We start from the raw sequence: 27,814 nt of genomic DNA, 5'->3' as shown, positions 1-27,814 counted from the left end.
AAGTGCATGGATCAGAAATTTAATTAAATTAGTTTTTTTGTTCATCTCTTATTGCATTAATTGTAAACCATAATAGCTCGCTAATTTATTTTTATTGCTCCGAATGTAACTTTTAGACCAATTTCTTAATTATTTTACACTAAAAATGTGGCATATAAATTTTACCCTTTTTTTTTTGGTGACATAAGTATTACACAACAACAAAAAAAAACAATAACACTGAAATCCTGTTTTAAAAACAAAATTTTACCAAATATAAAACCATAAAATCTTGTCTCTAATAATAATGTGTTATAAAAAAGAGTGGTCTATCTGTAGTTAAATGGTATAATAGAGTAACTGCATTTATATATTTTTTTATCTCAACATATTTCTCTGGAATACCACAGGGTTCACCAATGTGCCCTAGAACAGGTATGCCAAAGATTATGTAATATTCGGTCATAACAGAAAAGCCAACCACAGTGATGGTAAATTATTTATTCACTTCCAAAACACATAAAGAAGGTTTCAAACATCACAAGATGCATCTACAAGATAAAGAAAAAAAATTTACAAGGAATCAATTAAGCAAAATCCAGGCCACAAGTTCACAATCACATCACCGTTTCACTTGCTTGCACGTGTTTACTCCCAGGAACGTATCAAATGTCTGTTTTACCCGTGTCATATTGAGAGTATCAAATGTGGGATTATAGCTCGCAAGGCCACACACTACATACAGGTATATTTCTAACTGCACATGGAAAATTTTCTCTCATATTCGTACATTTATTTGAATCAACCAAAACACAAAAAAAAAAAATTAATGCAACCACAATAATCACTAAAAGTGAGAGAATGAGCTTCACTACATAGTATAAAACAAAGTCACTTCCCGCTGTCTGTCTGTCCCTATGTATACTTAGATCTTTAAAACTATGCAACGTACTTATATGCGGTTTTTTTAATAGATAGAGTGATTCAAGAGGAAGGTTTATATGTATAATACATGCATAATATAGTAGAGAAACACTGATAATTTTAGAGGTTTCTAATGTGATGTCGTAAATAAACACATTTTTTGGCGCTTACATTGCAAACGCTGGCTGAACCCTAAGAGATAGATCAAAATAACGTACTAATGGTTTGAAGGTAAACAAAAAATATTCGCAAGTATAGACACATACATTAAGTTTTCTTACCCCATAAATTGAAGGAAAAAAAAGATGTTAAGAATCAGAGAGTTGGCTTTTATATAAAAGAAACCAAGCAATATTTATTTTTTAAATTTTTTATTACCTACACTAAGTGCATAAAAACCTATAGAGTTTTGTTTATCTAATTATAACAAGCTCCTTGAGACTTGTGCCACCACCTTGCTAGACTTGATACAAACACTGCAACTCAGCGTCAGGCATAGTTCTACAAAGGCTGGCCAAACAAGGAATTGCAACACGTGACGCAGGTCACAGGACGAGAACACAAGGGGCACAAGGAGAGACAAAGCGTTATAATTGGATTCGATTCATTTCATTTCTATTTGTATCGTTTAAGATTATTTCGGTTATTTCACAATTAATATGTTCAAGTTGACAATAATTCCACACATTTGAGTACTTTCCAACGATTTATAACGTTACAATTCATGCATTTAATAATTGTAATGTGTTTCTATTTAAGCACACTCATTTCGTAATGAATGGGTTCTTTTGATGTTTTTTTGATCTTTTTCTACTTTATTTTACTTAATTAAGTACATTCGGGTAGAAATAAATTCATCTATATTGTATCAGCTACCTGATAGTACATCATGTCGTGGGAGCCCTCGGCCTTGAACGCCGACGGAGGGTTGCTGTCCCCTATCGGCTCGCTGCTGTTGGTCAGGTTCATGGAGGTCGCGACTGCCGAGCCCAGGTTGGAGGAGGCGCCTGCACGCACACGCACACACACACGCCCTTCAAGCGACGCTCCTGTCCACACGAGCGCAGAGCCAGCAACCACAACCCCCAACTGCAGGTGTTTTAACTTTCAGTTTCAGTTTCACGTTTATAGCTTTGTTAATTTTGCCACAATGCAAAAGAATGACCGGTACTTAAAAATTGCAAATTAAGAAGGCCTTTAAAACCCACGGTCTTATGTGAGAATAAATATTTTTTTTTGTAATCACAATACAGCAATATTAAAATGTGAACATTAAAGTAAATATCCAAAAAAATAAATTTCTAGCTATGAAAATAAATAATAATAAAATTAATTTTTTTTTAATGTACCTACGATGTTTTTATAATGGACTAAAAAGTATAAAATAATTTCCCTAATCCTTATGAAGGATAAAAACCATATACAGATTTCTAACTTTTTCTAAATTATCCTGAAAATTCATACTTGGCATCTTTAGATAGCTATTAAAATACTTGTAAGATTGGAAACGAAAAACACGGGGCGCATGCAGCAGATAATTGACGCATTAATAGCTCAACTAACAATCTTATTGCACCGCAAAATAACGCGAACCGATAATTCAGTTCTTGTTTGGACTTGTAAATATCGTGTGTAATTTAGTGCATAGTGTTTGGAAACATTTGAATCTTGAACTTCCCGCGCTGCTCGCCAGCAGTGCCGAGGCGGGCAGCCCTGCAGCTTCCGGCAACGAAGCGACAGTTGTCGTTCGACCGTCGTGGCGGTGAGTTGTGCTGTCGTGCACGCTTGCTGCCAATCGAGTTGTTTGCGAGTGAATCTTTGTTAAAGAAAATAGAATACCAAATTTATATTGTTTGTTGCCATAGCTAACATAATCGGTAAATGTCAGGATTATTATTTGTTGTTATTACGAGATTATTGCATCAAATTAAAAGTGTGTAATTTGTGTTCACAGAGATCGTCAGCCATTTGCAGTAAACCTGTTTCAGCTATTGAAGCAAACGGCGACGTATCACTACCAAGTTTGCATGTTTGTCGTGTGCCATATCATAACCAATGAAAGCGTCTTGTACACAAAACTGTTTAAGTTTCTTCGCCAGATAAAAACCCAACCTATCTCCCTTGGCAACTCTGTTCGAGTCGGCTGCAGGAGATAACAATGTGTGTCTCATTTTATTTGGATTTTACAGTCTGGCACCACGTCTCTAGACAAAACTCACCCATGCCGACGGAGGGGTAGGGCGAAGTGGCGTTGAGGTCGGCAAGGGGCGGGGGCAGCAGCACGCCGCGGCCGCTATCGGCCGGCGGCTGGTAGGGCCCGCCCCCGCCCGCGTAGTGGTGGTGGTGGTGGTGGTGGTGGTGGTGGTGAGCGAAGGGGTGCGGCACCTGGCCGGGCTCCACTGGGGGGGGCGGCGGCCCGGGCAGGCTCAGCAGGTTGGCCAGGTCTTGCCAGCGCTGCTCCATGCTGACTGTGCGCACCAGTGGCATGCGGCCCTGCGCACACCACACCACTCCACTGTTCCCGAGGGTTCCATATTGTGGATGTGCTACTGTCAAGGACTGCTCCCGAGGGTTCCATATTGTGGATGTGTTACTGTCAAGGACTGTCCCCGAGGGTTCTAAAGTAATCGATGATATTGACACTCTACACTCGCTGCCCTTTGTGTTACTGTCAAGGACTGCTCCCGAGGGTTCCATATTGTGGATGTGTTACTGTCAAGGACTGTCCCCGAGGGTTCTAAAGTAATCGATGATATTGACACTCTACACTCGCTGCCCTTTGTGTTACTGTCAAGGACTGTTCCGGAGGGTTCCATGTTGTGGATGTGTTACTGTCAAGGACTGTTCCCGAGGGTTCCATATTGTGGATGTGTTACTGTCAAGGACTGTTCCGGAGGGTTCCATGTTGTGGATGTGTTACTGTCGAGGACTGTTCCCAAGGGTTCCAAAGTAATCAATATTGACATGCTACACTCGCTACACTCCCTGCCCTTACACGTATAGTTTGGATGTGTTACTGTCAAGGACTGCTCCCGAAGGTTCCAAAGTAATCCATGATATTGACTCGCTACACTCGCTGCCCTTACACACATTTTGGATGTGTTACTGTCAAGGACTGTTCCCGATTGTTCCAAAGTAATCCATGATATTGACACAACTTGTTATTAGGGGCAGGTATTTTTTTCACGAAATAATCTTAATGCTCATTACACTGCAATAAGGCACGCCCCACGCCTGCAGTTTCTTCCGTGTGACTGGCGGCCATCTACAAGAGAAACTACCATCTTATCTGACCAGGCCTTTCAGGATGTGTTTGCTTCTGCATTGGGAGGCTGTGATTCGTGTGCTGACAATGGACATGTACCTGAAATAAATTCAACGATCATGAAACAACACACCTAGTCTCGAAATCTTTTCGTGAAAAATACATGCCCCTACTTATTATTATGTATCTCATTTTTTGTTGAAGAAAGTTGCGTAAGTCAAAATAAATTTTACCAATTTTTTTTTTTCATTTTTATTGCAAAAAAACACCTAAAAGATGGTCCTGGAAAAATTTGTGCTTTTAGGAGCTCTTCATTAAATGCTGTTTAAATCACTACTGGTTACTAATACAAGTAAATGTTTTTTTAAAACTATTCAATTTTCACAAACATTATAAAATAAAATAATGGTTCAAATCAAAATCAATATAAGAACTTTTCAGGGCACTGAAAATATACTCTGTTCGACTGTTTTAACACACTGTTAAAAAAAATTCCCTTTACTCCTCCCAGGTTTAAAAAAAAAAATTCTGCAGTGGTTTTTGGAATCAAACAATTGCCATTGAAACACAAAGTGCACATAAAATACAAACATTTAAGCTGTTTTCAAGCAAAAACGTTGTATAAACTAGGTGTATCACATGACCAAACACAATTCCGAATAAGCAACAGTAACGCTCGCATGCTATGGAACCAGGCTGCAGCGGTAGGACAGTGAACTTGCATTTGAGACGACCTGGGTTCGAATCCCAGCGCATCCATTTGGTTTCCTGACATCACTGCAGGGACACACAGGCATGGTTTCTGACTGCTTCCTTCGCCAGTTTCCTTCAATTGTAATGTCGGGTCTTCCCACTTGCATTTGTTCCGTCACATATATTTCCAACATTATATTTACTTAGTTTGATAAGATGATGTAAAAGATCCTGTAAATATTTGTTAATTATACTTGCACAAATTTTTACACCTCTGATATTACACTAAGTTGAAAATATTTGTGGCAGAAAAACAAATGCAAGAAGGTATCAAGCTTTTTAATAAAAAAAAAAAAAAATTAAAAAAAAACAACCTTGAATCAAAGTAATGACAGAAAAAAAAAAATAGCATGTGAGACAGAGCCTCAAGTAATTTTTTCCAAACTTTTCCTTGAAATTTTCCTCTTAACCAAACCTGTTCACACACATCACCACTTGACAAACCAAGATATTCTAACAACAACAAACACAGCGTGAAAAGATACTAAAGGTAAAATTGTAAATTTTTTTATGCCGTTTAGAATTTTTGTCATCTCCAAACCACTTGGCTCTAAAATTTTATTTTTGCCTAGGATTGAGAGTGAAGAAATGACCATCGCCCAAATCAGCATAACACTTCAAAACACAATAAATTTGAAAAATTAAAATTGAACAATATTAATAAATAACATATGATTCCACCTAGTTACCTATCATTCTCACAATAAAAAAAAGTGAAAATACTAATGGAAAACATCCCAAAACTGTTTGAACTAAGATTTTATTGAGGTTATTAGATCAAATCTAACCACTTTAGTGTTGGTGACTCTCAACTTATGTCTTCCCAGAAAGAAGCAATGCAAAGTGCAAATTGCTCTTTAAAAGCAACTGCTGAAATTCACACATCCATGTGTAAGTACATTAATAACATCTTGACAGCATCCATCCAATCACTTCAAGTTTGAAGGTCAAAACGACTAACTGCAGCCTTGAAAAGCCTTTATTTTTTACTTCACTTTTTTTTAGCGCTATTGTTAATGACATCCATCATAAAACAAATTCACCACAAGAACAGTGCTCTTTAAAATTAAGTGCCAGTAATTTCTCACTGTATGTCTTGAGCCATTGTTGCAACAATAATAACAAAGGAAAAAAAAAGATAAATTGTCTGGCAAGGTAAAAAAAAATCTCAAATTACCACTATTATTTAAAACAGCTTTCACAAAACCAACTATGTCATTTTTTTTTTTATAAATACAGAATTCTTGGTTTCAAACAGAATTCAGAAAAAACAAAACCTTAAATGCTGACAATATGCAGAGTAAACACTACACAAATGTATTACAGGAGTTAAATATTTCCTTATCTCTCCAAAATAAAAATCCAAAACTTTTAAATGTTTAAAATGTTTGAATATTTTTTTTTGATATGCCTTTTAATATTTTTCTCTTATTAAACCAAACTGTGCAAGAAAAGCATTTGGAAGGAATACATTATGAGACATGTTTCAGATACATTCTTCTTCCAAAGTATATTTATAATTGTTTTGTTTGAAAAGTATAATTATATCTTCAATGACTCATGGTACACCTATTTAAACTGATGAGATTTTTTTCCCCAAGTATCAACAGATATGAAGAAAACCAGTTTTCATATCTGGCACCATATTCTGGACAGTTGCAGTGTACGCAAATGGCCTAGTCACACTCAAAGGAAATGAGGACACGTCAGTAAAAAAAAATTGGTTGTCTGTAAAGTTTATACTTTTTATAGCCACATTAGTTTCAGAAATAATACTTTTATTTCTCCAAAAACCTAAGTCTCATAAAAAAAAATTATATATTTAAAAATAGTTTGATTTCCTGCACTATCAATGTTTACTTCAGGACTCTTTTTGTGACTTTCACGACCAGTCCTTTTTCTGTTCCGTTACTTTTTCGTGACTTCCCGTGAACAGCTAATGTTTTTTGTGTGTTTCAGGCAAACAAATTAAAAACATATCAGGACAGTGACATAGACCAGAACAGTCCCAAAGTACGTGAGCAGAAAAGAACACTTCAAGCAGGTATGTCGACTGTAAAATGATGAAGAACAATTTCAACGAGAACATCTGGGAGTGTTCACGGAAGAAATTTCATCAAAAACTCGCTTTTGTTCGTTCCATGTAGACAAACAATATGAAAATCGTCGCCGTCAGCTCCATCCACATCTGGGGTCAGAGCTCCTTCGGTCCCACCACCCTACTTGCACACTTAATACGCCCACGCTGAGATGCTGCCAACTTCGCCTTGGGTCAATATTGACAGCTGGCATGCTGGAGACTTTCCATACGGCCATACGAGTGACCCACCTCCCGCCTGCTGTGGCAGCCTCCTCACTCTTCACGACCGCAGGTACAGTCAGCGAGCCAACAAAGAGCACCTTGCCGTGCATACCGAGCACAAAATGTGTCCCAACGGAATATCAGAAAAAAAAAAAGTTCTGAATGACTAACATTCCTATTTTTGTAACATTCTACACAATCTGACATCTTTTTCATGGCTAACACTATTGCATTCATCACCATCACCCCCTCCCCCCCCCCCCTTTTTTTTTACCAATTACAATCACGTTTGCATCAAACTACTACAGAATTAGTCTGTGAATGAAACGGAATAATACTATTACTAAACCAAAATGTGAGCTATTTAATATTTAAAATACACTACGGTATATTCTGACACTTCACATATGCTAAGTGTATTAAATATTTTACAGTATAAAGATTTCCTGCAGCTAACCGGATCAGATAACAGGAACCTCAAGGTAAACTAAGGTGTAGTAAACCAAAAAAAAAAAAGTTTAGTGTCATACCAAATATTAATTATTTACAATTATTATTTGTAATATTCCCAACATTAAAAAATATTGTTGCAGATTTTTAATGTCACTATTTAGCAATACTGGTCAGATTCTCATAATTTATGTATATTTATATGTATATGTGTATGTATATGTATATATATGTGTGTGTGTGAGTGTGTGTAGTATGTGTGTGTAGTATGTGTGTTGTGTGTGTATATATATATACACACACACACACACACACACACACACACACACACACACATATATATATATATATATATATATATATATATATATATATATATATATATATATATATATATAACACTGCTAACCTACAAAAACCTGCCAGGAATATAATTCCTTAAAATAAGAAAGCTTCTAATTGAATGGTTTCACAAACCCACATGTCAATTTCACATGATGTGAAGTCGAAGCAGAACATTTTCAAAAAGAAAACTTATTTAAGAAAAAAAAAACATGAAGTTTGAAAAGAAATATCAGTTGCTCTCTGAAAAAAATAACACCTCACAACACAAAGATAAGATATTTTTTTAATGTAATATACATTTGCATTTTTGAATGTGTCTATAATGTGTACATATATAAGCTACATATATGTGTGATGTTTGGTTAAACATTTATTTTACAGAACATAAAAAATAGTCAGGATATAAGTTTAAAATTATACTTTACCAATTAATAATAAAGGGTTTCACTGTCTATTAAAAAAAAAAAAATTATGTTTGTCAGAAATACGTATGTCCCATCAGCACCCTCAATGTATTTAAGGAATTAATGAACAGTCAAACACTTTGGTGTGGACTTAAAACATGAAAATGGTTGGGGGGAAAAAAAGAAAAAAAGAAAAAGAAAGACAGTTGCGTATTCAATACGTACGTGATTCAAAAGAAACTAAGACCATGTTTTACAGAATGATTTTGGAAGAGTTAAATCCAACTTCAGCTCTGGCCTTAGAGAGCCGAGCTGTGTTTTCTGACCGCACTGTACACACATTCCAGCAGCGGAGACATTCGGAGTTGCCAGAGCTAACAGATGGCACAGGGGCACTACAAACCCCCTTCCCTTCCAGCCCAGCCTCTCTCTCTAAATATCTTTGGCTGATTACGAACGTCGGTGCACCAGGGACCGCAAGGGATAAAAAGTTAAAGCGAGCCAAAAAAGGGAGGGAGGGAGGGAAGCGGACGGGGGGACCAACACGACGAGGAACGAAAGGGCAAAGGACGGGGAGGGAGGGAGGGAGAGAGAGGCAGAAATCTTTACGTCATTAATTTGGTTCTCGGAGGTGCCACACGGAAGTGCTACTTTCCTAGGGGCCAGGTGCGCACCATCAATCATCCCATTTTCATGTCACTCACAGTCACGCCGGACAAAACAACGCTACGCCTGGGAAGGCGCTGCCTGTCTGCGGCGAGGGAAAATAAAAGAAGCTGCCCGGTCTACGGTTTCCCCCCCCCCACGTTCTCCGATAGCTGCCCGTCCCAAGAAATGTCACAGGGTAATAACCATAATCACCATGAGTCAACTGTAATCTAAAGAGTTTCTTCTTTCAGAAATTATTATTTTAACGTTCCTGGAGCCTCAGAACATTGGAGAAAATATTAAAAATCTTTTATTTAAATTAATACAAATAAATTACTCAATCCTATGATACACATGTTCCAGAGAAACTACAGGAATTATGGGTATGTATTGTTACACCCCACATTACCATCACTTAAAAAATAAAATTTTTAAATACAATAAGGAATGTAAAATATTCATAAAATAAATAAAAAGCCAAGAACTACCGCCGACCAAATATCTTAGTTAAAATAAATAAAATACATAAAGTAATCAGTAGACATTTAACTGCATTGGAGTCCAGCTTTAGATTCTACTGAGGCCATGGACAGACACTACTAGAAGTCTATTTTCAACGCATGATTACGAGTGTTTAAAATATTGAAGTACCCTAAAAGTTTCCTATCCCTCATTTGTGTGTAACTGCACTTCTGAAATGTTTTGTGTGAAGCTGCACTTCTGAAATGTGTGGCTGTCACACACCAATGTGTTTTTAAGAATTTTAAACGAATAAAATGACACACATTGCACACACAGTTCAAAAGATGTAAACTATTATTTAGAAAAAATTAATATATTTTATATAAAAATTAAAGTTTTTAGTTACTGTACAAAATTTAATTTCGATGAGCTACTACATCAAACATTTAAAAAAAAAAAAATCTATTTGAAATGTAAAGAGCCAACAGTTGTTACAATTTAAACCAAAATTTATATTAGCTTTGCGAGGGAAACGTATCCACATGACTACGAATTTAAGTGTTTTTTTATTTTATTTTTAATTTACTGTCCTCTGGATACTTGGTTTTCCTTTCTCTTAGCAGCCTTGACTTGGTTCTACCAGTGCAATTAACACAAATACTTACAATACTGCTGCAGAAATAAAGTTCACAGTTAAACCTATAATCACTGTTAACAGTACAACTGGGCCAACTAAGCAAATACTGAGATCACGAAACCACACACACCCATCCTACAATGATCAATTCCAATCAAGGAGAAATTAAGCCAGAGTCTGCCATCAGATGCTAACTATTTGCAATGGGTTCGAGTCCTTGCCCCAATACTAATATTTTATAAATGATACACCTTTATATTTCGGTAGGTTATTTCAACCAAATTATTTTCTATGTGGAATCAAGCCTCCAATTTTAATATTTAAAATGGTAAACTAATAAATATTATTAAAATTATTTAAAATTTTAATTTTATAAATAATAAATTTAATATTAAATCAACCCCACAATTATATTTCTCACCAAAGAAACAAAATGTACTGTATATTTTCAACTGAATACTAGTCAAAATAGCTAAAGTTTGGACAAAAAGTTAATATAAAGGACATGTTCTTCGTAAGTAATGTAATGAAAATGTTGCTTGTAACTTCAAATAAAATTCTGATGCTTGAGAAACTATCTTGTTATTACTGGCAAACTTGCACATATCTTATCTAAGGAAGTATAAAAAAAACACCTCTGAATAGGAAAAAAATGAAAAATTTTGCAATCTTATGAACAGTTTGAAATGCTTAGTTACACAATTTAATAGTATAGATTAAACTTTGAAAACTAAATAAAGGTTTATCAATATCTTTAATCCCTTTAGTATAGCTTTGCAGATCACAGAACCATGATAAGAACTGATTATGGTGTATCAAAGCAGTAACAGAGATAAATAAAATAAGAACAAAAATTTCCATAATATACATTAAAAAATAACATCAGTAAAACTCTGTAAAGATTATTTTTTCAAGGTACTTAGAAATTTATACCTTATTAACTTAGAAAACTTAGTAAAAGGATACAATTTAATGCATTTTAATTGTTAAAAGCTAAATAAGGCTCACAAATTTAATTTAGTTACAGATTGGACAAAATGTAACAATTGAACCAATTATTAAAGCAAAAATCTAAACAAAATTTTTTAAAATTAATTTAGAGAATCTGTATTGATACTATAATATTTTATTTACTTATTTATGAAAAAAGGGCCACAAACTAAAAAAAAATAACAGTGTGGGAGTCCAATGGGATATTAAGTATAATTTTAATAATACTCCCAAGACACAGATATGATTACCCTAATTAATATATTAATTAAATATGTGCTATTTGATTGACTGTAAACTTTGCTGGTCTTAAGTTTAGTTAAATAACATGCAGACACAAGGAGGACTTTTTTTAAGGTTTGAGCACAAAAGTGTTCAGATTAATGGAAATTAAAAAAACTGTGGCAGCTGAATCGTGTGATTTCACAAGCCGCCTGGCTGGCTACATTGGCGTCGCCTGGTGCCACAGCCACGAAACTCATGGGGCCCGGTGCGAAGGTTAGGTCCGGCCCATTGTTCGGCCGTCACTTGACGCGTGATGAAGTGGTCATCCGCCATCCAGGGGCACCGGGGCCTCTCCCGCCCGCCCCTTCAACGCCTCTCCATCAAGGTCAGCCGTCTCCCCGTCCCACAAACACTTCACACCTCGCAGAGGCCTGTCCCCCCCCCCTCTTGTTTCCCCCAGCTTCTTTGAGGCCGTACACGGGCACCGTTCCTTTATTTTGCCACCGCGATCCGCTGGCTGGAGGAGCCACACACAGCTCAACCAACTTACTCAAGGGGAAAAAAAAAAATCAAAGAGGCTAACGCAAATCTGAAGTCATTAGAAATCAACCTTTGAATGAGTCCCTGCTAGCAGCCACTTGCATTCTCAAACTCAACCACGGCCTGGTAACACATAAACCCTGATGCTACCTGTAAAACAGTTTTTTTTTTTTTTGCAAATAATTTTGTAAGTCAAAAGTTCAAAACAAGCATATTTTGATTTTCATAAAAGCATTTATTCCCTAACCTTTAAAACACCCCAAAAAAACTTCACACTCCGCATTGATTACAGGTTTCAGTAATGCAATCCCCCTCAGATGTTTTGAGAGGGGCAGTATTATACCCACAGTCTCTACCTTAGCTCCATATCCACTAACGTTCGTATCAGTAAAGGTAAGCATGTAGTTCCAATACAACTAGGCTTAAAAGTATTGGTTTTTACAGTTCACCTGTTTTGATAATCCAAAATAAAAATTTAATACATTAAACTATAAATTATTTCCTGAAAATTATCACAGTTTTCAACATTACCCAATATATTCATGATCGAGGGAGGTAAAAATGGCATATATAAATCAAACGTTCAGATATCATTATGATCGTAAATCACACATAGGTAAATTAAAAGCTATTTAATTTCACTTGTTCTTCAACTTGTATTATAATACTAAATAAAAGTATTACAGTGTCCATCTTCTACAGTTCCCTTTTCACTTGTTCGTCGACTTCCCATCTCTTCACATTGTCGCTCCTTCTCCGTGGGCCTGACTCGTATCAATCATGCCAACATTGTACGCAGTACCACTTCCAACGCGGCTCACGGACGAGTTAGTTCAAGGTTCCTAATATAGTACTGACATCAATTCATACCTGCGCATGTATGCGCAATCAAGACATCATTAATTAAACTTGTCACTTTTAATTTTCTTTCTTTCCCCCTTATTACACCTTTTTTTATCCTCGGTTTATTAGCTTTGTTTCTTTCGAGACTGGCGGGTGGCTCAACTCTCTTGCCGCAACGCCCGGCCGGCCGCCTCCCGCCGTGCTACGCCATTCGCACAACAGAAGTTCCGGCAAGTTTTTCCCCCAATTATCACGTTAAGGCGTCCCTCCTCCCCACCTCTCTCTTTCCACATCCCCAGCCCACAAACATTCTATTCACTGGTATGTCATGTTCATAAAACTACTACTCCTTTCCTGGTAATAAAAACCCTTAAACTACCAAGAGATTTTTTTTTTTTTTGCTATTTATGTAAATTATAATTTCAACATGAAGGTGTGAGTTCACAATGTTGTTTGCTGACCATTTCACAATTTTTCATATTTTTTCCCCCCATTAAAATTATTATTACAAAACTAAAACATAACAGATAGAGGTCATTTTGAAATACACACTTTACAATTTCTCATGAATTATTTACATGGCATGGTAAGAATAACTAACCTACCAAAATTTACATAACTTTCAAAATGATGTGTCTCAATGACACCCCTAATTTGATCATGGTATTTAATACCTTTACATCTCTGTTGGAAAACAGTATCTCTAAAATTATGTAGAAAAAATGGAGGAGTCCAAACCCCTTCTTAAGGCCCTCACTGTATAAAAATTTGCCGATTGAACAATATTTTACATTTCCTCGGCTAGTTTCACTGGACCCAGTGGGGCACAGAGAGAGTACAGAGGCCAGGCAGTACGCAGTCTGCACGTCAGTGCACTCACATGCACATGCGAGAGAGAGAGAGATAGAGAGGCCACAGGAAGAAGTGGGCCGCTCTGCCCCTCGCCCGAGCAGCCACGAGGCCCCGGGGCAGATGCAGGCGTTAATGCCCCGGCGCAAGTAACTGCGCTCCGGAGCCAGCGGTGGGGACAGCCATGTGTGTGTCGGAGCGGCCCGCTCGTGATTTACGGCTGTAACCACGGCGAATAAATACTAGCTATAAACTGTGGTTACGATCGCCGGGCCCCACTTTCACACAGTCGTCATCACAGCCTGCTTCAACGCAGCCACTTACTGGAACCATGTGTCTGCAGCCATACTCAAGCGCTACTGTTTCAACTATGTTATTTATAGGTAATCAATCAATTTTTTTGCATCTACCTTAAAAGCATAAAATTTTGAGTTAAAGATGTCTTTCAAAATCCCAAACACTCATAACATAATAATGGCAGAAGCAAAATAATTTCACCGTGAGAAATAAAAAATTTTGCTGCACAGCGTGAATCCATATTTACAGTGCACCCCTGTTAGGAAGTTTCTCAAGTTACTTGAAGTTTAGACTTATTAAATGGGAAAATTGTACGTATTAATATTTCAGGCACAAAATTTTTTTAAAATTTTTATGCAGGACATTTTTCAGTGAAATTTTCTTAAAAAGGTTTTACTGTAGTATGATGAATATTACAGCAATAAAATATTAATATATAAATAGATTAATAGATTAATATATAAGTTTTGCTCACCGGTAATATCCCTTCCTTGCCAAATATGAGCTTCCAACATGCTGGATTCTCTGCAGCACTGCCCACTTTGCCGGTCATGAAGGTATGGTATCCAGAGGAAAACAACACTGCCACCTTCACGTAAGAGGTCTCAGGAAATAGCAACACTCGGAAAAACACCTCACCATTCCGTTCGGAGACACTGCGCCACGAGTTACGAAAACGCCACTCCTCACTCGGTCTTGCGATCGTCAAGCACGGCTACCGGGAGGCACGAACACGCACGGGGCATCTCCGCCACCGGCCGGGGACTACCGAGGGGCGCCCAGGGGCGTCGCCAGCCACCTGGCAGGGGACTGGTCGTGTGTTTACCTTCCGTGGACCAACAAGCCAGCCTCCTTCAGGTGCGAGGAGCTGTCAAGTCCGCATGTGCTTCTCTCGGCCGGTGGCCTCTTTTGCATCGAGCCTCCTCTCTCTCCCCTCCCTCCCCCCCCCACCCCACCTCCGGCCGTGTCCCCTCCAAGGAGCCCGCTCAAGCCTGCACCACGCCACGCCACACACCAACATCGGGAGCCACATTCATTACGCCGCTAACACAATGCACTCGGCAATCCTGATGCACTACGTATTTTAACGCAACTATGTAACGAAGGAGATTTCCGGCACTACTATTCACCTTCTGCTGTCAGTAAAAAATTAATGAACAAAGTGACGCAAAGAGAAATTAACATCAGATAACAATTGATACCTGTGCACTTTCACCCACATCACACGGTCAATATGTAAAGAAGTGTCAACCGCCACAACAGAACAGACAAGAGTGCCTGAACTCCTTCAACTGCTCGACTCCGCTGATGTTCTACCTGTGCCTGTCAACCCCCCCTCCCCCTCCCCCTCCCGGCATCCAAAGCCTCTTCACAAAGTGGGGGAAGGCTCTCTCTTCCCTGACAAGGGTCATTTTACCACCGCCCGCTGCCCCGGCTGCGGTAATTTGGGCTTTATCACCCCCCTCCATCTCGCCTTGTGCCTGCAGTTGCTCTTCCTGCCCTGGGGTGAGAGGGGAGGCATTCAGAGACGCGTAACAAATGATAATGGAAGTGTCACATTTTTGATGCTAAGTATCCCGTTGAGTCCATTTACTACTCTTTGTGTTGCTTTTCTCACATTAGTTCTTCTTTCATGCCTTCCTGTGTGCTGTTGTGCAGAGGTTGTGTGTTCAAACATCGGGGAATCCAAGCTTAAAAAAACTATGCTTATAACTTTGTTGTCAATTATTTTTAACGTGGAAAAAAATATTTTAACAATAATTTAAAAATAAATATATGTTACTTTTTACTTTTAACATAAAGATTTTTCAAGCATAAACAGGTGTTTAAATTTACTGAACTAAAGAATTTCAAATGAAGAATTCCAGTAATAGTTAAAGTAATATACATGCAGCATTCAGTACTTATACTGAATTACTTATGCCACAATTATAGTGAACTTCACAAGTAGACAAAATAAATTACCTATTAAAAGCTATCCTTAATTACATTGTATGAAAAGAAAACTACGATGCATTCCAATTCATAAAATAATGTGAACTAAACAAAAATCACATAATCAGCACATCAAAAATGTTCACACAATATTTTTGAGATTCGCTTGGATTATTTTTAGTTTTATCTTTTGGTGCTCACCAAGCGCTTTAAACCTATATACCAGCCTACATTTTGATGGGCAGTCTAAACTAAGACGTTGTAGACTTATTTACAACCGCAACCCCATTTCCCTGGAAAGTCAATGAAACTAATCACTTTTTAAGGCGACTGAACCAAACTCACCGCTTCTGCAAGCAAGTAAGAAGCTCTCTACCTTACAACACATTTTTTTAAAGCTTTTGAGCTTATGCCGATAAAATAATCTTTTTTATTATTCTTTTAATTTTTTCTAGTAAAGATTTTTAATCAAATTAATGAATAATTTTTATAAAGAGTACTACTAACTTGGAATCAATCACTCCCTGAAGGTAATACGTGATTAATCAAATGTAAATACTGTATGAGTTTCAGCATAACTACTATAAGTTTTGAAACAAACACTATTTCGAGTAAATAACAGCAGTTTCATCGGTTTGTTCAGCACTACGCATGCATCCAGTGACACTGTATACACACGTAAAATAAGAACGACTGCAATACAGTTATGTCCTAAGAGTCACGTTTCTCATGGAAGCACTCACACTGAATCACACATCCACACGCGGATGTGGAGTTAGCTCGCGCGGGACGCGGAGAGAACAAGGAAAAAAAGAAGGAAGGGGAAGGAAAAAAAACACATAAATCTGCATTAGCAAAGAACTGGCGGCCGGCAGAACCGACGAGCCGGCTATGTCAATATTGGCTCACGGCAGGCACCTTCGGTTCTGGGAACTCTCCGCCCGCGGCGGGTGCAAGAGGCGACAAGGAAACACGTATCTGTGCAGCCGTCTCTGTCCCGTCCGTCCATCTGCTTCCCGTGCTTCTCTCCGTGCACACACACCCGAGCAGGATCCCTGCTGCACGCTCAGACTGTGGGGACGTGTCTCAGCATATGAGCGATAAAAAAATTGGCTGTCTGTAAAGTCGGTTTACGGACGATAGTTTAACGTGACAACGTCATAACAAAACATTGATGAGATGATTGCATACTTTTATTAATAAAATTGAATCACTTTTATTGAATTATCACTATTTTGTATGGATACAAAGAAGGAGTGAAATGAAATCTACAATTTAATTGATAAATTTACTTATGTTTGCACTCATTAACTCAAATATGTTTATTACTTTAACGAAGAGATTATTTTAACTATAACTTTTATACTCCAATCTGTGTTATTTTGTTAAGGATAGGACGGTGATAGGAAAAGTAGGAAACGAATGGGAGTGTTTCAAGTTTAATGTGTCTCAAAAAAGTCAAATCGATGGTTGTTCCAATCTAGTGGAAGAGAGATATATGCGGCGCAAGCATACAATGAGCGTAACGGGACACATCGTAATGGGACAATGTGCATAACGGGACACTTTTTTGTGCGTGCAGCCGGCGTTCATCGATTTATTAGACGTTTATTAATGTTTAGCTAGTAACCACTTTTAATAAATTTGCAAGAAACATAACTCTGTGTAAGAAAACGTATTTCTACACTTATTGAGAACATACAAGTCGTTAAATGTAGTAAGTATGGGTCTTGATTTAGCATCAGTCCTCTTAAAATAAGATTTTCTTGCAACAGAAAATTATTTACCAAATAAATCAATTGATAATACCTGAATCATAACAAAATAAAATACCCTGAATTTATTAAAATATTTCACTACAAAGTTCAAGAGAAGATTTGAAAAAATAAAAAAAATAAAACTTTGTTCTTAAGACTTGGTCCCACACGAGTTGTTTATATGTCATTTTATAGTCATTTCTAATAGGTAAGGCATCTATTCTGATAGCTACCTAGTTTTGTCGTTGGATCAAATTTTTCTCAGCAGGTATTTATTAAACATTATTTACATGCTGTAAAAATTTTCACATGTGATCATAATTGTAAACACTTACACAACTTTTTAAAGCTATAAGATAATACTTAGTAAAGTAAATATCTGCTGAGAATATTTGTGACAACGATAAAAGTAAGGGAGCTATCAGAATATATTCACAGGAAATTCCCTTACACAAAAGTTATGACAAGAAAATTAAATAACCAATATGGCCTCAGAGAAACCTTTTTTAAAAATAATTTTAAAGAATAAACATTTTTATTTACCTAATGATTATTTAAAACACTAACAGCACAACACACAATAAATGCTCATTAAAACTTTGACATGAATGCTCCAGAATCTGTTCTTAAATTATCCAATTTGTTTAGCTCATATTAAATTGGTTTTGAAAAGTTATGAAGTAACTCGTTCGCAGTGATTTTCATAAATATTAGTAAAGTGTTAAATTTTTTTTTCTGTTTTATAAAGTTTAAATGTAACATGCAACATCCTATTACTTTCACAGCTACGATATTAAATGAGGATTGAAAAAGGTCTTTCAAATGGAATCTATCGAGGCACTTCTATATGTAGCTAAAGGTAGCTTAGAAAAGGGTAATGTACTCATAGAAGGCTACATGTTTGAGTGCGTTGCTATTCTCTCACTTTGCGATTCATCCTGCAGTGAAAAGTCACAACAATGTGATCGGAGACAAGCGATCGTAAAACGCTTTGCAAGGAAGAATAGTCTCGTACGTGATTTACAGCCTATTCTAGCAGTCGAGAATTCAGTATTAAGTTGCAGGGAATATGCAAATTGTATTGGCATTCAGAAAACAAAGGGTTAGCCATCAATCACGAAAAAGAAAGCCAGAGTATAATTTTTTGCCCATCTGGCAAGCGTGCATGAACTCCGTCATTAACTACCTGTAATTATATTGAGTAGGTACTATTTCCAAAAAATAAAAGTTTCTCATTTTCTAAAGTATTTTTTAAATTAGGCTATATACATCTGTACCTAGCAAAATGCATACACTGTAAGGCAGGGAGTTTGTATACTGATTATGTAAATTAATTGAATCCAATTAAATAACTAGAAACTGTGAGAGTTAGTTATTGAACTTATGAAATACTTGCTGCATATATGTAGGTATAAACTCAAACCTCATTAAAAAAACCCTGAAAGGACTAAAATTTTGGCACTCTGTAATAATGAAGTTTGTACTTATCATTGTAATGCAAAAACCGGTTTAGTTACAAATTTTTACAGACTCACAATTATATATATATATATATATATATATATATATATATATATATATATATATATATATATATATATATATATATATATATATATATAAGTTACTACATGTATAATTCACTTAAAAAAGAAGTAGAACGTGTTGTAAGAAAACATCAACATTATTTTATAATCTATGCAGTGCATAATTTACTTTCTTTAGAGATAATAAAATAAAGTTTTGGGTTATCTAAACTTGTAGTTCAAACAATGTTTTTGTAAATGTTTTCCCCACTCTACTAGTAATCAAAGAAATGTTGTTTCCTAGTATTACTTTAGTTGATTTTGCATTGTTTATTTTCATCACTCTTTGATGTTTGTATGTATGTATATATAGACAGAAACACACACTATTCTTTAATACATGTAATTGTTTCCCAGTGGGACAAGAAAAATTGGTATTATATAATAAACAGATTTGCCACTAAACAATCTGCTTAGCATTATAAATCATATGTAATTTCTAGAGACTGTGAAAACACCTTGTATTAATGAGTTTTATTGTATTAACAGAGTTTTAGTTAATGAGGTTCCAGTGTGACTGAACGCACATATGCACCATCATCAACACGAAGGCCAGTATGAGCCTTATCAGCGCTGGAACCAGCATGTGTTGCATCACGAGTCTCGTGGCACTGTGACCTGCCTTTAACCAGTGTTGCGAAGCACACACGTCAGCGCGAAACACGACTCCAACTAAATCAGAGAAACTGTTGAAGTGTCACAAAGACGTATTTAGAGAGAACCCCAGAAACAACTTTCGGCGGAAACCTAGAAACATTTATCAAAAAATAAATGAGAAGTGAAAGTGTGTGTATACTCTGGTCATCATCCACACACGAGTTTTACGATGTGCAGTGTTGCCAACACAGCATGAGTGATGGGACACCATGTGGTTGGTTTTCTGTGCATAATAGCGTGCAGTGACAGGTGTAAGACGTAAGTTACATCTATGCTATGAAACTGAGAACTTAACTTGACCAAACTTGGACAAGAATATGTATCTATCCATCATAACATTTTCTAAACAGAATGCATGATTAAGTATTTGTAATTGAGTAAAGTAAATACAATAACGTGAACTGGATATATGAACTATTAACAAACATCTCACAACTGTTCAAAATTATGTATAAATGGCAAAAAATCAGAGAGTGGAAACTAACAGTGAAAACCGACACATAATTAACTATCCCAATGAGTAAACTCTCAAAATAAACTCTCAAACACTTATATAGGATTGAAAATAAACTTCTAAAACCCTGATTACACAAAAATACTTAAGTTAAATAATGCCTTACGCACCAACATAATTTATCCAAGCTTCGATAATGCCACATTAAATTACAATTAACAAACTCACGTTGGCTTGCAATAGGTGTAGAAGTAGAGTCATGTTAAGAGAGAATTTTTCTATATAACTTCTCTCTAGAACCAATACATTTATGAAATTCTGGAAATACCTACACACTGAACCAGTGTTACTCATTTTAAAAGGTTAGTAAAAAATTGTAATTAACTTACGAGTGATTACGATGTATGGTTTGAACTTCTACATCAGAGGACGCTGTAAGTAAAGAACTTAACATTCTTTTCCAGGAGTTCCTGTTTTAAGTCCGTCCAGCCAAAGAGCAGGCAGAAGGAATTTTCCTGTCCTTCCCTAGGAATGGTTCAATTGACAAGGTTCAAAACTCTTTCCACCAAGTACATGTTTACCAAAACACTGTACATGACCCAATGATTTTGAAATCATCACAGCCAGAGCCCTAAGTAGTGTCACAAAAAATTTTTGCACGTAAGTTTGAGGTAGATATTGAAAATACATAACTTGGCTTCGGTGATCAAGAAATGTAAGCAGTTGTATATTCAACCAATGATTCCACGCCCTCCTATGCCAGCCAGCACCTTTCCCTGACCTCTTTTAAAAAAATAAAAATGTTTGTGAATATAAGCTTGGTAGTTGAGCTAGTTCAAACGCTGGGAATGTTGTCATACCGACCTCGAGTTACTACAGTAAATGCAGGGCTCATTTGCACCCGGAAAAGTAGAGATACCCACAATGAAACCGCTACCAGGGGTTAATAATCAAAATGTGGGGAGAGGGTGGAAGAAATTAAAACTATATTTCACTTCAATAGGAACGTATTCAGGATTATCTGCTGCTAGAACTAACAAAACTTTCTTTCAGACAGAAAAAGAAAGTTGGCATAAGTTTCTAACTTAATTAAAAGCATGCAAGGGAAGCAGAGCTACTCTTCGACTTCACACCCTTATGTACTGTAATCCAGCACACCAGGCTACAAGCCTACATAAGAATATTTTGAAAATATAGATATATTTAATACAGAATAATTTAAAACCTCTTCCAAAATTCTCAAGTAAACATTATGATCCTAAATTATTTCATGATCACATGTTCTAGGGTTGAATCATAAACATTATTACATCCCACTCTGAATTACACTCAAATGACTAAGCAAAATTAAAATTACAATACAGTAAAAATGGTACAATTTATTTGAAAATAATAATAAAAAAATGAATTTCTTATTTACTTAAAGTTTATATTGATTATACTGAAATTAATTCAATATACTTATAATTCTATGAAAATAATGCTGCGAACCTACACTGAAAACGATCACATAACAGGACCGGCCGGAGGAGGATACAATGTTTCAAAGTGAGACGTCATCTTTCAAGCACCTACATCAGACGTAAGGAAAAATTCAGGGGGTATCCAAGAGACACCGGGTCGTAGGAAGGAGTAGAAAGCAAGCCGTAAAACACGGCAGTCGGACACAATGTGCGGGGCCCAGACATTTACTGCGCCCGCAGTGCAGCAGGGCTTGTAATGACTAATGCCACCTTTCCCCCCTCCACTGACCCCCCCTCACACACACACAAGGTAAGGTGTGTGGAAACCACCGGAAGAAAGGCTCTCGCATGCCACACTAGCAAAGCGTCTAAACATGGACAGCAATCGAAGATGTACCAAAGTTTCAAAACTCAAAACCACTGCTACTGTACTGTGCCGGTGTACTGTTCAGCGAATGAACCTATTAAAGAGTGAAATCTCCTTTAATCTCTCATTAATAACTATTTTCAAAGTTTGATGAAAAGAAGTAGAAATGCAAAAAAAAAAAAAACAGCAGAAGCGTACCCACAACCTCATTTCAGAAGGAGGGGGAGAGAGGTTAGGACCACTTTGATCGCTGTTTAGTTTTCAACTTCTTTCTTTTGGTGGAAATAAGAGATTTTTTATAGATTTTATAGATATTCCTTTCAACTTCTTTCTTTTGGTGGAAATAAGAGATTTTTTATAGATTTTATAGATATTCCTTTGAACAGTAGTACTCGTAACTAGTAACCTCGTTTTCCTGCTATGCGAATGTGTGCACAAAATGAGATTAAATGTTAAGGTTGTGTATGAACACAAAAATAATTGTAAAAAAGGGAAATATAAGGTGTAACCTGTGGATAGTCTGGTTGATGTTAATCCTATAGGTATAAATAAAGCGCTCAAAACTGTTATTTCTGGTTGAGATTTCACTGTTATTTGAAAGTACTCCGGCCGGTAGCGGAAGTAGATTATGTGCAGTTAGGAGTATCCTAGGGACCATAAGCTATGGAATCTGTTTAAGGTGCGGAGTTAGCTGTTTTTGCACTGGATAGCCACTTCTGTGAGCTATAAAAAGTTTGTGTGAGCATACGTAAACAAACATGCAATCAGTCGAATTTAGACGCAGGAAGGTAAGTTTGAAGTTATGAAGAGGTCACCATGACACAAGAGAGAATATACAATGTGTAATATATATGTACCTATTTATACTAGTATGGTCACCGGTGGATACTGGCATGTACTACAGGAGAGGATTCGACAAAATGAAATAAAACAAGAAGAATTTTTGCATTCACAAAAAACTTATACCAACAATAACGTGCTTGAACTGTTACATTATCATTGTAAACATGTATCAATGGTTTGTTATTTCAGGTGTTGTAACAACACACCTCGCATCAACCAAAATAACATACGGTCCTTTCACCAGGATCTCACAAATTCTTTCATAACTTGAGGGGGAGATGCATACTACCCCCTATATAACCACCCCCCCCCCCCCCGCATCGGCCAATGATTACGGTGGTGAAAAATATCAGTGTTTATTTGCTGTTCATTTGCTGAGGACTTGCAGCGGTATGTGAGCTAACTACTAAATCACTGGAGTGTGTCGTTATCATCGCAGGAGCGTAGAAAGTCGTGGTCTATATCAGTGTTTATTTACCGTTCATTTGCCGAGGACTTGCAGCGGTATGTGAGCTAACTACTAAATCACTGGAGTGTGCCGTTATCATTGCAGGAGCGTAGAAAGTCGTGGTCTATATCAGTGTTTATTTACCGTTCATTTGTTGATGACTTGCAGCGGTATGTGAGCTAACTACTAAATCACTGGAGTGTGTCGTTATCATCGCAGGAGCGTAGAAAGTCGTGGTGTATATCAGTGTTTATTTACCGTTCATTTGCCGGGGACTTGCAGCGGTATGCGAGCCAACTACTGAATCACTGGAATGTGTCGAGAACGTACCTGGAAGGGGTGGGGGTGCGGGTGGTGGAACTGGGCCGTCTGGATCATGTCTGGGTCCGGGTCCCGCGCGGGCTCTGCAGCGACGACGCCTTCCCGCGCTCCCTCGGGTTCCGGGCCCTGCTCGTCGGGCAGGCAGCGGTCGGCTTCTGGCGGCTCCTTGTCGCTGGCGCTGCCCTGCAGACACACCGGGCCCCGCATTGCTCTTCCCTCTGCTCCTGTCGAGGCTCTCGCCACTGACACGTTCAAACCACTTTCCAGCCATTTACATTCTTCAAAAAAAAAAAAAAAAAAAAGGGGGGGGGGGGGTTATCTGTAAAGTCAGTTTACCTTTTAACGTCATAAGAAAACATTGATGAAAAATTGCATACTTTTTCATTTTCAAAAATATTATTTACAGTTTTCGCAAATTTAAAATAAATAATTTGTTTAAATATAATCACGAACAATTAGCTATAGAAATAAACTGAAATCAAATAAATGTCAATAAATTGTTAATTTGAAATGACTGAAATTAGAAATAAATCAAATTTTTTTAAATTGCTGCTTTTAAAAAGCCCGCCTTTAACCTGTTTGATATTATAGAAGATTTTCTCGCACGGTGGTTGGCCTGTTATCGCACGCTCGGCTCAGGCGGAACGTGACAATGAGTCATGCTTTCTCGTGCGTGCAGCCGGCGTTCATCGATTTGTAAGACGTTACCACGTCAAAAATACAGTTTCAAAAACAAAAATACGGAAACAGAACTGCCCACCAGCCCTCGGCGAATCTTCGAATGCTTTTCGTGGCTTCCCCACACTGGAGACCAACTTATGACTTAAAGACCCTGCCTACCCGGGCTCACATAACGAGTGCAGAGCTTCAGAAAAAAAACCACGTGATCTGAAAGCTGCTCAAGATATCACAGTGGTGTCTCTTTACGAAAAGCATTTAAGGGTATGCTGAGCTGGTGAGTAGTTCTCCATCCGTATTTTGTATTTAAAATGGCTAGAACACGTGTTTTCAAAATGATATTTATTAGTGATGGGTCGAATCCCAAAGAGTACCTTGATACACCTCTTAGAATCTGAATATAGGACTCCAGGATCAAAAATAAAATAATAAACAAGAAATTTTTAAAATATATTAAAAATGGAGTTCAAACATTTAACCTTTTAATTGTTTTTTTTTTCCCCACAAAATAAGTTTCTAGAATAAATAGGTACATATTGTAAGTTTATTTATATATAACATGTTATAAGTAAATATCTCGGGGGAATGTTTGGATAGGCATGAAGCAAAAAATTGAAAGAGTAAACTTCAGAGGTTATCAGCATTTATTAATTTTTTCGTTTACTTTATTTCCTCTAATATTTTCGTCGGATGTGGGATCCTCGGACTGCCGAGGCCGACGGCACCCACCTGGCTGGACTCCTCATCCAAGCCGATGAGCTGCAGGGCCTCCTCCAGGGAGAAGGAGGGGGGGATCGCGAACGAGGGCGGCGGCTCCTCGGCGAGGGCCTGGCTGCTGGAGCAGCTCGGCTCGTCGACGCTCGGCGCGCTCAGCTCATCACCGGCGTCCGTCTGCAGCACGTACTCGCCTGGACCGCACACGCCCCGGCATCAGCCGTCAACAGTCTCCTTCACTACTTTCCCTTGCAACGTTTCATTTCGTTTTTTACACGCTTTACATCAGCTTCACCTGTACGTTTGTATGTTTGAAAACCGACTCCTTTGGGTGCGATTTCGACCCGCTTTGAACGGCCAGATTTCATTCAAACTTTGTAGATTTATCGAGGACCGATGACAATACACTAATTTGATAAGATTATTTACACAAGTTTTAAAAAAAAAATTCACAAACTAACCATACTTAATAGTTCATAAAAGGCTTATTCTAATGAACAAGTCATTATTTTACGATTTTTTTTTCTGAACTTACCGGCAAATTTTTTACGTCAGTCCTAACATTTACTGAAAGCATGGACTTGTGTGTTATACAGTTTTGGATTAACCATTTGTATGAAGTCTTCATCTTCAAACACTTAATTTTTGTATATCATTCATAAATCAATAAAAATTAGGTTCTCCCAAAACCCTAGATACCTTAGTTTACGAGGTTTTTTTTTTTGGAAACCAAATTTAAAAAAAAAAATTATAAACTAACCATACTTAAAAGTTTATAAAAGGCTTATTCTAATAAACAAGTCATTATTTAACGTTTTTTTTCCCCTGAACTTACCGGCAAATTTTTACGTCAGTCCTAACATTTACTGAAAGCATGGAGTTGTGTGTTATACAGTTTTGGATTAACCATTTGTATGAAGTCTGCATCTTCAAATACTTAATTTTTGTATATCATTCATAATAAAATTAAGATTCTCCCAAAACCCTAGATACCTTAGTTTATGAGGGTTTTTTTTTTAGAAACCAATTTTTATTGATCCAAAGCTGTATACGACATGATTCCATGCTTTCTGTACATGCTAGGGCTGACATGAAAAAAACTTTTGTAACCAATTAAATTTGGTTATATTATGAATTTATTTAAAATCACAAGCAAAAACACAAAATTATATGAGTAAAATAATTTAAGACACAATCCTCTTAAGGCCTTTTCATACAATCAAATATTTATAATAGATTGCAGTCAAGTGCACATATGAAATTCAATGAATGTTGAAAATGTTCATTGGAAGGCATTCCACACATTAGTTTATATTTAATTACTTGAACAATTTCAATTAAAATGTTATATTAATTTTTTTTGGTAATGAAGTTAGTATCTTTCAGTTTAATTTACTTTTCACAGGTTAAACAGCATTAAAACTGCTCCTTGACAGTAAAAATGTGTTACTTGTTTTTGTGGTTACATACGTTTAGGTGGTCACTACTTTTTACTTTACCAATTGGTTAGAAAAATAATTTTTTTTTAAATTAAATACATATTTTTTTAGGTCACACACAACTGCTGCAAAAGCACAAAATAATTATAAGTGATAAATGAAAAAAAAAAACCATTACAGGAAATTTAGAACATGTCCAGAACACAAATCTATTATGAAATCTACATATTCAATCCCTTACATGACAATAATGGCCACAGTTATGACTTAGGATTGAATTGCTAAGAGTTTAACAAGATTCAAAGCAAAATTTTACTTTCTGAAATGACTTTTTTTTATTCTGTATGAAAAAAAAAAATTTAATGACAAAACATTCACAGCAATTTTATGCAGTAACCAGTACTCAGGCTAAATTGTGACAATTCTCCAGATCCTCTAAACCAGCGCTAAAATTTTTGTTTTCTCACTACTAGCATAACCAACATTTGTTATAATCTGCTTTGTCTACATATCAAGTTTTTAGTCGGTTTCCCCTCAAAAGTTAACAAAATAAATTCCTATCATTTACATTCTGCTTCTGTCAACACGTTCAGTAAACAGTTTTGTTTGTTTCAGCAGACCCCTGACCACTTGGAAATCGTTGCAGCAATCACTGAACATGAGTCCGCTAGTGGATGGGCTGCCTCACCATACCAGTGAGATAGGTCCGCACACACAAGTGTGGTAGGTTTGCACACACAGCCATACAGTCTCAAGTACATTTTTTTGGACTCACAACCAATCCTTCTACCTGTGTCACAAAGAGGAACGCAGTCAGAAATCTGGCATTTGCTGCAAATACCACTGTACTTTACGCCGTTTGGTAAGACTTCAAATTAAATCAAAGAATTTATGTAAATGTACGTTAATTTCTTTACTGCTCATTAAAGTGTGTGTTTAAGTAAATGTTCAAATGACTAAAACTGGTATTTTTAAGAGGTTTTTCAGACAAGGAAACAACTCCTAGAACAACATAATGTTGCTGTAGATACATGGAGCAAACCTTTGTCATCTGTTGCGTGCAATATAATTCAACGGTCAAGTTTTGAAGTCCTGCCGAAGTTACAGGCAGCATTGAGTGTAAAGGTGATAAAGAAATTCCTTACTCTTCCCTTGCTTTTGGGTTTCAAAAGCAACAAACAGCCCCAGTAGTTTGCCTGCCCAAGCACAGATACGATGTGCAGAGCTTATGATGAACCC

At 36.9% G+C, this 27,814-nt stretch overlaps 1 protein-coding gene across 10 annotated transcripts in view; it reads right to left on the bottom strand.

Moving 5' to 3' along the window:
* Nucleotides 1-27,814, bottom strand: part of LOC134536141 (segmentation protein cap'n'collar) — a 268,879-nt gene that overhangs the window by 41,072 nt on the left and 199,993 nt on the right. For all 10 annotated transcript variants that reach the window (XM_063375739.1, XM_063375741.1, XM_063375736.1 and 7 more), the window contains 4 exons: nt 25,152-25,330; nt 23,754-23,927; nt 3,123-3,396; nt 1,780-1,910 (listed from right to left, as the gene is read on the bottom strand). In XM_063375739.1, coding sequence (XP_063231809.1) covers nt 1,780-1,910; nt 3,123-3,396; nt 23,754-23,927; nt 25,152-25,330 — 758 coding nt within the window. The remainder of the gene's footprint in view (nt 1-1,779; nt 1,911-3,122; nt 3,397-23,753; nt 23,928-25,151; nt 25,331-27,814) is intronic.

The sequence above is a fragment of the Bacillus rossius genome, chromosome 10 (assembly GCF_032445375.1).
Source record: "Bacillus rossius redtenbacheri isolate Brsri chromosome 10, Brsri_v3, whole genome shotgun sequence".
Classification (NCBI taxonomy): domain Eukaryota; kingdom Metazoa; phylum Arthropoda; class Insecta; order Phasmatodea; family Bacillidae; genus Bacillus; species Bacillus rossius.
The sequence above is the reverse complement of the archived record's forward strand: the minus strand, read 5'-3'. Positions and strand labels throughout refer to the sequence as shown.